At 40.5% G+C, this 12231-nt stretch overlaps 1 protein-coding gene across 3 annotated transcripts in view; it reads right to left on the bottom strand.

Annotated features, from left to right (window-relative positions):
• The window catches only part of mgat4b (alpha-1,3-mannosyl-glycoprotein 4-beta-N-acetylglucosaminyltransferase B), a 71251-nt gene that overhangs the window by 7638 nt on the left and 51382 nt on the right, over positions 1-12231 (bottom strand). For all 3 annotated transcript variants that reach the window (XR_006844882.1, XM_046406045.1, XM_046406046.1), the window contains exons 9-13: positions 7080-7210; positions 6830-6937; positions 3591-3784; positions 2749-2827; positions 1045-1132 (exon numbers count right to left, since the gene is read on the bottom strand). Coding sequence is in view for 2 of the 3 variants with exons in the window: in XM_046406045.1 (XP_046262001.1) it covers positions 1045-1132; positions 2749-2827; positions 3591-3784; positions 6830-6937; positions 7080-7210 (600 nt within the window). In the remaining variant the exon portion in view is untranslated. The remainder of the gene's footprint in view (positions 1-1044; positions 1133-2748; positions 2828-3590; positions 3785-6829; positions 6938-7079; positions 7211-12231) is intronic.

Genomic DNA, 12231 nt, shown 5'->3' with positions numbered 1-12231 from the left:
TCTACATTGCCCCTAGGTGTGAGTGTGAGAGTGTGTGGTTGTCTGTCTTTGTGTGTTGGCCCTGCGATTGACTGGCGACCAGTCCAGGGTGAACCCCGCCTCTCGCCTGCAGTCAGCTAGGATAGGCTCCAGCTCCCCCGCGACCCTGACGGATAAGCGGACCCTGATGGATGGATGATCTCCATTTTCCCTGCATTTTCACCCTGCAGAGTACTACTTCTGCTACTGCTGCTGATAGTGTAACTACTACTTTTCACTACTTCTAAACACAGTACCGCCACTACTGCTGTACATATACTGCGTATATATCACTCCTGTCTTACTCATGGGGACAAAACGCAAGTCCCCTCAACATTCATTTCATTACAACAGTCATTAAATATTACAGTAAAGACTTGCTTTAAGGCTTTGAGGTTAGGGACTCAGTAGACAGTAGAGACTTTTATTTTGACTTTGAAGCACATGATTTACTGTTTGTTGTCACCGCAGTTTTCATGATCCCATGCCACAGAAGATGCATGATTTTTTGAGCTTGTTTAAAGCATTAAAAGACTTTTAGTTTGGACCTCTGACTGCCTGCCTCTCTGTCAGACTATGCATCGGGGTGCAGCCCTCTGCATCAGTGACGCTTTCTGACGCATAATACCTTCTGTATACTTCATTGTCATTATCATTATCTACAGTTCCAATACTTCTGGTATTATTATTACTGCTGCTATGCATCTCTGCTGTGTGCTCCTTCTCTCACGCCCCACACTCCTCTCTCTCTCTCTCTCTCTCGCTCTCTCAATCCAACCAGTCAAGGCAGACTGCCGCCCAGCTTGCTCTAGGGGAAAAGTTGGGTTCTCTATATTACAATTTAATTAAAGAGTTTGCTCTAATTGGAAAGTGTCATGAGGTAATTTTTGTTGTGAATTGGCGCTATACAAATAAACTGAATTGAATTGAACTGAATTGATTTCTGAGACAGTCAAGCACGTAGCAAGTCATTCAGGCAACTTGCTCAGCCGATGTGGGCTTTCAACATGTAGTATCCTCACTCACCTATTCGGATGAATCCGTCTTCTGTCCGATGGTACTTCGGCATTTTTTCTCTCCCGTCTGTCAATGCCTCTTTCTCTGCTTGGATATTCTGGAAAAACACACACACATTTACTGCCCTGTCATAAACACTAAGGTTAAATGACATAAAATGGGCATGACATTTTAGAGGCATAAAGAAAGCATCATCATAGAAGTCCATAATCTGGCATGTCCACTTGAGAATGGAAGTGACAAATAAGTTTCCGTATTCTCAACATAATGGCCTCCCACCATTTAAGCTCATGACCAAGTGCAAGCGAGTCTAAGCCCAGGATTTTGCAGTGTTGGCCGCTCCAACATGTAGCCTTCTTTTTAAAGAGGACGGAGAAACTGAAAATCGGAAGTGTCATTGTCACAAGTTCTAGATTGGATCACATTTTCATGTGTGTACAGTACATATGTTGATAAATGGAAAACACACATCAATCATGTCAGTAAAAAATGTGAAAGAATCATGTCATTATGGATGCCGGTTCTAGTTTTCTAGTTTGCCTTATGTTTACTTGTTCCTCCTGATGATCTTCCACATCCTCCATTCCCATTAGCCCTCCATATCATCTCTCTTTCCTCCTCTCTCCTGGTCAGTGTTACCCTGGCAACTGAATCTGCCTTCTCAGTCATCTCACTATCCCTCCAGGTCCTCAGCTTGCTCTAAGCGTCAGTTGATTTTCCTTGTAACTTTCTTGTAGATTGATCTCAGTCAGAACTCCTCTTCCTCCTTGCGCATGTCGCTCTGTCCTGCTGTGACAAATTCAGCTTTCGTCTTACAGTCAACTGCAGAGGATGCAGACGCAGTGATCCATCACTCTGCCTCAGCTTTCAGAGACCAAAAAATTAGTCTGTTCTCAGAAATATTAAGTGTCCAAATAGATAGCTGGTGGAGAGCATGCCAAGTAGCAAGACTGCAGTCATCAAAAGCAATGGTTATCCAATCAAGTACTAACTCCTGTGTGTATCATGTGACTAACAGACAGAAAAGAAAACATGGAATGCCTAAATGCACTGTTTTTGGCAATACAATGCCATAGCTATTGATGTAAGAACTTAAGTGATCTTCGTTATTGTCAAGAAAACCATGGAAAATGGCTAGATAACAGCTCTTAAATTAAACTCTTATAAGCTATTTTTGTTGTTATCATTATATTTGTCCAAACAAATGGACCTTTAGTGGTACCAGGTATTAAAATTAACAAGAAATTGAAGAAAACAAGTGTGGTCTAATCATTTATTCCATGACTGTATTTGCAATAATTACACTGTACTCAGCAAGTTAATATTGGAGATCCAGAAATATAGTGTAATAACTGAGTCCTACAGTGCAGGAAATATTGTGTGAGTACAACTACATTAAATACAGAATGTCTAAGTTAAAGCAGTAAGTGTAAATAGATCGTCAGCAATAGACTGTTTGGGGATGTTATTTTGTCTTTGGTTCTCTTCAAAAATAAGCTTGTCAGTCCTGCTAGTTTGTTTCCAATATTTTTGATCATCTGACATTCTTGACTGCTTTTTAGAGACGGGAGTGTCTTCCCTGATCTCAGCTTTTAACTTAAAAAGTCCAATGTTATTATTACTAACAGAAATGATGAGCAAAATTATGAAAACAAAACCAAAGAAGATTTGATACTGGTTCAGTAAAGAGCCTGAACTGGATTTCAGACTCACATCAAATGGCAGAACTTCCACTGATGTGTTGAAAAGTTTGTCTCCTGGATGTTCAATGTTTCCACTCCGAAAGAAATACCTGAAACACAGACAGATAGAGATCATTACGTTACATATGGAAGACAACAGTTTCTTGCTGGTTGCTCCGTTTGGACAACTGGAGAACTATCACCGGTCTAAAAGTCTGATTGTTAGGCCTTGTGATGCCTGATCTGTTTTACGTTACTCTGAAGCCAGGAACCTCCAGTGCTTATTAGTACTCTTGAAATCATATGACACCATGTGTCCTCCAGTACTGTAACTTCCTGGTACTTAATGGTAACTCGTACACCCAGCAACAACTAGTTTCTCCTGAGATACCAGAACACCTTGTGTAGTCTGTCAGGTCTGAGACTTTGTAACCCTGTAGAGCCCCGACATCCAATCAGAATTGATGTCTCCATGAAGTGGGAGCTTAGGTGCATACAGTTTGTTATCACTGATCTGCCCAGAAAGTTAAGAAACTTGGACTGAAATAGAGTCCTGTACTGATGAGAGGAGGGAAGGACCCAAGGTGCAATTCTTAAATTCAAAGATTCAAAGCAAGTTTCTCTGTCAACAAACAGAAAGAAGTATGTAACAAACAGACAAATGCGCATTTGAAAAAATATTGTATACTTGATGTGAAACATAAAATTCTAGATTCTAGATGTTTACATAAAACATTACACGTTACAGGAAACCCTTTTCCCTTTCAAAATTAAAATTATCCTGCAGCTCCCTGGTGGGACACTGTGACCCCAAGAACCCTACAGAGCTAAAAATACCTTAAAGTACCCTCTCAGAGTCTCCCAAGGACCAACCTCTCAATGCGGACAGGTGTGAAGAATCGTATCCGTATGAAATCACCGGCTACAGGTGTGAAGGCCCAGAAGAAGTCCTCCCCCAGATAGGCTTTCTCCAGGGTGAAGTGCTGGTAGGTCTTCAGGCTTGTTGTCACCTCCGCCAGCGGATTGGCATGACCCTTATGGAGGGTCTGTTTCCCAAAGTCCTTATCCTGGAACAAATCATGGAGCTTGTTGAGTTAAAATGTAAGACATTCTCATCTCAGGTTGTTACGCAATGGTACCTTCTGTGTCTGAATGAGACACTAAGGCAATATTTGTGCCCTGGGAATGACACTGGGTTCTAAAACGTTATTTGTCATTGGATTTATGTCGCTGTATCCTGTAAGTAGATTCAGATATTATGGAGTTATGCTCTGCTGAGTGTCCATGTTGCTTCTCTGTATCACTGGATAACAGAAATACTAAGATAACACCACTGTGCACTGACTAGAAAATAATATGAACCGTTAGTCATTCCCGACTGCCCACAGCCTTTTACACAGACTGGTATCATTGCCAGCCTTGCTAGCTGTCCTTGATGACTAATCCAGTTTCACTGCAGTACAGAGACACTTACTAAAACAGAGGCACAATATCACTGTTTATTTTGATGCAATTTTAGAAACAGTTTCTTGTTTTAAGATGTTCATGAAGGACCCTTACAACCTCCAAACACAACAGTCTGTGCCAGACGAATTACATCTTGACCACAACAGCTTCAATCCCTAAACATTTGATTTAACCTACTGGTTATCTTTGTTTCGTTTGGCTGGTTAAGTTTGGAATCATTGCGTTTAAGTTTTGAGACTGTTCTCACTAGAAAAATTGCAGCAATCACAAGAGCGAGAGAAAATAAGATCATGCTACACAAGATTCTGTTTTCAAATTTTCCTCAGTTTGACATTTAGGAATTATTTGTCAAACGTTAGATGAGAAGATCTCTTTCACATTTGTCGAGTAATAGATGTGTTCTTTGTTGGTTTTTTATTAGAAAGCCAGGCTTGCTATTCCCCTCTGTTTTCAGTCTTGATGATAAGCTAAGCTAACCCACTACTGGCGCTACACTTAATATTAAAATTAGTATTTATTATTTCATGTTTAGCATAAAGATGTGGGTGGGATTGATCTTTTTATCTACCTCTCTCTGCTAAAGAGCAAATAGGTATATTTCACAAAATGTTCAATTGTTACTTAAAATCTTTTCAAACTTTTTTATTTTGCAAGAGTTTTACTCCTTCAGGACTGTTAAGTAAAACAATCTGAGAAACGACCATCACTCTTTGTTTGAGTTGCTGACAGCTCAGAAACAAAAACGTGGCCAGAGGTTATAAGCAAAAATTGGTTTTCTTCAAAGGGTCACAAGGCAAAAAGTTTGGAAACATCTTCCACATGATTATCTTTATTTCTTTATTTTCTCTCCAGTCTTTCTTTTAGACTTCTGCAGAGGCGTCTCCCACATTTGAACAAATCTCTTGGCTAAACTCTAATTACAAGACTTTCTACAGGCAAACAAATCCCATTTCCACTTCGATTCTTCTAATTTAACCTTGATTTTTAAAACTCATGGTTGACGTTCTTACTAAACTGCAGTGAACCTCTCAGGCTGGAGTGCAACAGTTCTGTTTAGCCTGCCATGCAGGCTGACCTCTGTGGTTCAGTCCCCACACTGAGGAGGCGCTGGTCTGGGATGTCCAGATCAATGTCCAATTGATTGGAAGAGATTGCAGCACCAGTCAATGGGGCTAAAACCATCGCTCTTAAAACAGTAATCAGAGGTGAGCTGAGGCGTTGAGCTCCGAGCTGCTGGCAGGAAGCAGAGCTGCCAATGCTGTGAGATCCCGCAGTTTGTGTCTGAACGCTGCGTTGAGCTACACTGACAGCTGGCCAGAAGAAGAAGTCTGCTGCTTGGTGTTGAAACTTCAAGAAACTTCAGTTACAGCTCAAAATATTTTACCAGCCTGTTCTGCTCTCAGTCAGTGGCACAGGACAAACCCAAGCATCAGACCTTTGGGCAGAGTGCCTCACCCATTCATCCACTGTATATAAAGATAGATGACATGAGGGCTCCCTAAAAAGGAAGCCAAAACATCTGGTGACTAGCTGCAGTGCGGCTCATAAACCTCTCCTTCACCATATTAGCAGATGGGACATGGGCCAAATTAAAAACGCTCATATCTTCACTGTCATGCTGTGTTAGCCTAGGTTATGCTTTGTCTTTTGGTTTGAGTCCATGTGCCATGTTTCATGTTTATCTTGTCATGTGTATTTGTTTCCATGTGTTATATTCAAGGTTTTTATCATGTCCTGTTTTATTTTGAAAGCATCACTTCCCCTATGTGTCTGTTTCATGTAACTTTGCTTTGGTTATCCTGATTGCTTTCTCCTCCCTTAATGTGTTTCACCTGTCTCTCCTTATGTTGTCTATTTAGTCTTCATCTTCCCCGTCACTCTTTGTCGGGTTGCGTTTTGTCTTCATGCCAGGATTTTCTTGTTTCGTCTTGTTCTGTGATTTTGTCACCACAGTTTCTATGATTCTATGCCACAGTAAGTGTGAGCTGTTTGAGTTTTGCTGATATAAGATAAAGAGTATTAGTTTGGACCTTTGCCTCCCCTTCTGCCTTACACACTTCTGCACTGTGGCTTTGGATTCCGTTTCTTTGTTTTTGCAGCATCCATGCATCACATTTTCACTCATCAACTCCCTACAAGACTCACTTTTCAGATCCCTTCCCATCTCTTTCGTATAATAAATGACCTTAATCAACCACACCCTGTGGTCACAAGCTGGTTTGGTTTGGCCCTGTTTTCATCTCAGTCCAGAAGCAGAGCTCTGACCTACAAGCGTTTGTGAATGAAATGATTTGCCAAAACACACTGACTCTCAAGAAGGTCCAATGTAACTACCTGGTACAGGTTGGCTGCTTGTCAGTCAGGTAGAGATAATTCGATTCAGCCATGTGCACCAATTTCAGTCAGCTTTAATATTCATGTGGGACCAGGAAAAATACAGTCCAGTAAAAATGGAAGTTAGTGAGAGTACCTATGTAGTAGCAGTACTAATAGAATTTATTTAATTAGAAGTACAAAATGTGCCTTGAAATTTAGCATGAAAAGTGACTCACAGATACAACTTTAATTTGCTAATGGCTGACCTCCAATATAGGGTGATGTCATCTGTTGTATAATACAAACACACACACACTATTTTTTGTTACCTTCAGTTTCTGTATTTTTCCAGCCAGAGAGGAGTGAGTGCCGACATGTTGGAAGAGTGACGGTTTAAAGCGAATCCTCAGGTTGGCTTTCTGCCTGTCACAGTGTTTCTGATGGAGACACAAACAAATACAAATGTTTCATCTTTTTAAATCCCTCACTACAACACAACAAAACACTGCAGCAGATACTTGATCTGTGATGCTCACTCTTGAATGAGTATTTTTGAAATTGATGTGAGATGTCACTCACTGCATCCTTCTCTGGATTGCACACTTTGACCCACATGATGTGGTCCAGCAGCCAGTCGATGGGTTTGTCTTTGTAGAACATCAGCATGAACTCCACGATGAGGGAAAGGTCCAAAGACTTAAACATCTTTCCTGCAAGACAAGAAGAGGATTCTGCTCAGTTTGAGTGGTTTTCTGTGTTCATTTGTAACACATCACATCAGTCTCTGTGCTGCAGACTTTTAAACTTCCATTTGTCAGCTTCTCAGAGTCTCTCATTTTCTTTGTCAGAGTAACCACTACTGTATAAAGATTAGTACAAGAAGTACAGAAGTACAGGATGCATTAAGATGTGACTCCTCACACCACATATGACCACATCCTGGGCCACACTGAAGTGACTGACATCCAACTGACGTCCCCTGAAACAACAAGAAGCCACAACAGCAGACAGAATTATAGCTGTCTGATTCACACTCGTATAACCATAATGTCTGGGCTCTGCTACTTGCTCAGGCAAGCAGCAGATGTTTGTGAACACACTGTCTTTTCACTGTTGAACAAGTAACCCCATTATCCCCAGATGCAATTTTGAGAGTTGCTGCATGAAGATAATCTTTGTGAAATGGCTGCAGCAAATTCTTAATCCTTCCTGGCCTCTTGTAAGTTCGGCGTTAAATGCAGCACATTAAGTTGTTTCTTTTCATGTAAAGAGTGCCACTTTAGTGTCAGTCTATGATGAAATGACCACTGTTCAACAGAGCTGACACGGCTGCTCGTCTTTTGTTCTCATGGTTAAGGAGAGTTTCATGCGCCAGACTTCTCTGGGAATGAACAAAACAGAACAGCCCATCTCACTGGACTGAAACAATGAGGAGGCCTCAGTCCTGCTCCTGCCCCATTCTAGTCCACCATGAACTGTTTGGACATTTCGGTCTCTGAAGGGCCGGATGTGCAACGAGGCAACAGAATAAAAACATCCTGCAGACGCAAATGAGGCCACTCTGAAGCCAAACTTAGCAAATGCAAAGCCAGAATCTGAACAGCTGAATTACCGAGCGGCCCCCGGAGCACTGCAGCTCTTTCCTCCGTCTGATTTAATTTAGTGAGTCAGCTTCACCCTGATGAATTTATTAAAGCAGCCGCTGCTTGCAGGCCACTCAGGGTCAGAAAGGATTTGTCAGGTCAAAATGAGGACCAGTAGGAGGACTTGAGGGGAGGAAGGGGATAAGGAAGAGGATGGGGTCACGCTCAGACAGTCAGAATCGAGAAAAGACAACAGAAACACATGGGCTCCATGTCTTTTGAAATTACTTCCCCCTCTCTCACTCTCTGGTTGTTTCTATATCCCTCTCTATCATCTCTCCATCAATTTCAGCTTCACACGAGTCTGGCTGGCAGAGCGAGAGACTGGCAAAGAAAGTGATAAAAACAACAACTAAACATAGTGATGGGGTGTGATGTGCAGCTAAGATTCATTCAGAAAACACAAGTGAACAAAATGTAGAGGTGGACAGCAATGACATTTTGTCTCATTCTCACCCCTTCAAAGAGCTCTTCAAATTAGGATTTAAAAAGACTGGGATTACTGTGTAAAAAAGCATAAACTACAACACGAGGTCAAAGATCACATCCCCGTGAGTATTTCCATGCCATAGCACTTGTATAACACTTCACTACATCTATCTGACAGCATCAGTTAGACACACAACATGAAAACGAAACTGACCAATAAAAACTGAGCTTAAACAACTGGCTGTCTTACTCATAGTTTTAGATAATTCAGACAAATTTCCAATGTGCTAACATTCACTGTATGTATATATTTTAGATGTAAAATAAAGGTCATTAAAGCCATTAAAATCACTCCTGCAGTCTCTTCATACATGATGACTTTGTACCAGTGCTGGAACAAAGCAGTTTGTGTGAAAGAAGAAGAAGAAAACACAGATTTGTGAATCTTTCAGGAATCATTAATGATAATGCTTTAAATGGTGGCACACTGGTGCAGTGGTTAGCCCTGTGGCCTCACAGCAAGAAGGTTCCAGGTTTGAATCCTGGTCTGGGCACCTCTGTGTGGAGTTTGCATGTTCTCCCTGTGCCAGTGTGGCTTTTCTGCAGGTTCTCCGGCTTCCTCCCACAACAACAAAAACATACACATTAGGTTAATTGGCTGCTATACATTGTCCCTGGGTGTGAGTGTGAGAGTGTGTGGTTCTTTGTGTGTCAGCCCTGTGATTAACTGGCGACCAGACCATGGAAGGATGGTGCTTTAAATGTATGTTACAAGGATTGTATGTTGTCTTGATTTCAATATAATTAAGTGTGTGAAGGAGCATCATCGCAGGTCCTTCCTCCCTGCAGCCATGAGATGGTACAACCAGCACTGCTCCTGGCATCTGTATCCTGTATCGTGTTTTTGATAGTTTCTTTAAAAAGGGTGTATCAGTATTTTTTTTTACTTTGCATATTTTTTACTCGACCTACCAGCACCTTTATTTTGCTGTCCTTCTGCTGCTGTGACAATGTGAATGTCCCCAGTGTAGGACTAATGAAGGCCTATCTTATCATAGCTTATTATCTTTATTTTTTGTTTTCATCAATTGTGTTCACGAGAAGTACTTTTTAATTCAAACTATGACATGAAAGATAATTATTTTTACAATTATTATCTATGTGATTTTCATCATTATTATATTGTGATACGGACTTGATGTCAGGGAGTCCTGCAGCAGAGCTGATGATGCTTGATCACGTTCTGCTGTCTGAAACAGTTTTTCTCTTTCAAAAGAACAAAAGCTACATGATGAGGGGACACACACTCCTCAGTTAACTTCACTGTCAGCATACCCATAATGCAACAGTTTCATCAGCCTCACACACATCTGAGGATTAATGATGTCACCGAACTGAGTTTGTTTAGAGTTTATTTTTCTCAGCACATGTTGGTCACAGTTCTTTAATATTTGAATTAAAGACATCACAAACACCTCTAAATATGAATCAGATTGGATTCCCCTGCGATCAGCGTGTGTGTGTGTGTGTGTGTGTGTGTGCGTGTGTGTCCTGCAGGGTCTCAGCAGCAGAGAGAACATAACACACATAATGACATAACTGATTATTTTCTTCTGTGCAGTTTGTTAAATCAATAATTCACACTAAAAATGTTTAATTTCTTTTGATGGAGGAAGCAATGCCTCGAGCAGAGAGACGAGGCAGAGACAGAGAGCTGGTGTTCGAAACCCTAATGTTTTCACCTCATTGCTGCAAAACAATCAAGCGTTTCATAAGAGGACTGAGACTGTTTATTGTGGGAGTGAGTTTAATGCTGCTCGACAAGCTGAAAAGATGACCTGGAAACTTGTTCTTCCCTGCAAGGAAATTTAGTAAAAAGACATTTAAGAGCGGTGGCTAACACCTGGTTCCATTTTTTTAGTTTTTTAGGTGATATTTTGATGCATAATTAGGACCAATTTCACACTGAGATATTTGTCACTTAAAAGCACGTGTTATGTGTTATTGTGTGTCAGGACTGCTTTATTTGCAGGTCAAACACTTCTATGACAACTGGCCTAAATTTGATGGAAAAGTGTCATTTGTCTAGATCAAGAGGTCGGCAGCCCGCGGCTCTGGAGCCGCATGACGCTTTTTCTTCCCTCTTCTGTGGCTCCCGTGGCTAAGAGAGGGCATGGTATGGTATGGTAATGGTATGAATAAATAATGGACACTTAATTTAAATTGATTTTATTCTATTTATTTTTTTGTTGTAATATTTCATTGGAGATTGAGGAGCTCTTGTGAAATTAACGTAAAACTTGTTTTAATATTTTGTCAATCTTATCACCTGTCTTTATTCTTCATGTCCTGTTTGCGACACCCGCCAAATAAGTGACCTGGTAAGCTAGCAATGGACAAATCTAAGAGCAAACTTTCAGAAAAAAGATCGTTTAATGCCTCATGGATAGATTCGTTTGCTTTTACTCCTGACAAAACTGGTTTACCGGTATGCTTAATATGTGGTGAGAAATTAACAAACAACAAAAAATCAAATGTTGAAAGACATTTCCAGAATAAGCACACTGCCTTTGCTGAAAAATACCCAGCTGGAGATGCGCGAAGTGCAATTTTGGAACTATTGTGGAGAGCTGATAATAGCAAAACTATTTTCAAAAAGTGGATGAACTCTACAAATTCAAGTACATCAGCCGTTCACTGATGGAGTCAGTCAATTCACATCTATTCTCAGACTTCAATTCAATTCAATTCAGTTTATTTATATAGTGCCAATTCACAACAAAAATGATCTCTTGACACTTTCCAATTAGAGCAGGTTTAGACCAAACTCTTTAATTAAAGAGTTACTTCAAAAACAAGAGTGAAATTATTCAGAAAATTAGAGATATGCCTCTCTCTACAAAGACCGTCAAGGACAGGACCATTAAAATGGCAGCAAACATCACCATCACAAACTGTGGACATTAATTCAGCTCCAGCGTACTCAATCGCCTGTGATGAATCAAAACATGTCAGTGACATTGGGCAAATAGTGCTGTTATGCAGGTAGGTGCACTCTGCTGGCCTGCAGGAAGAAATCATTGAGGTAATACATATAAACTGATATTTTTTGTTTTCCCTTATTAATAAAATATATGTAATATGCTACAGGTGTGTGATTTTTACAATGTCGTGCAGGCAAGTTAAGTTAAAAATTCTAATGAGGGAAAGACTCAAATAGACCTGATTGTATATTTTATTTGAAAATAAATGTATAAGTGCCGGTGTCTTTTTCTAATTAGGTGTTTTGCATTATTAAAATTGGAAAATAGAAATTTGACGTTTTCTGTTTGAAGTTTATTGATTTCATAAAAGTAACGCACTATAGGTCACATATATACAAAGCATAAGTTTAAGGAAACTATATAGGCCTATGTGATGTTACTTTAACCAAACCAAACAGGTTTTGTGGCTCAGAGTGGGTTTTAATTTGGTGGGAAACGGGCTACATGGCTCTTTTAATGCTAAAGGTTGCTGACCCCTGGTCTTGATTTTCTGACCAGGGGTGTCTGAGGGGTGGGGCTGAATCAAATAAAAAGGGCCCCAGCTGTATGTGGTGGGGCACAGACAGGCAGAAAGTCACAATGAATTTGTGGTGAAACAGTTCAAAACAAATATCA

This window comes from Scatophagus argus, chromosome 12, assembly GCF_020382885.2.
Source record: "Scatophagus argus isolate fScaArg1 chromosome 12, fScaArg1.pri, whole genome shotgun sequence".
In the NCBI taxonomy this organism is placed as follows: Eukaryota; Metazoa; Chordata; class Actinopteri; family Scatophagidae; genus Scatophagus; species Scatophagus argus.
The sequence above is the reverse complement of the archived record's forward strand: the minus strand, read 5'-3'. Positions and strand labels throughout refer to the sequence as shown.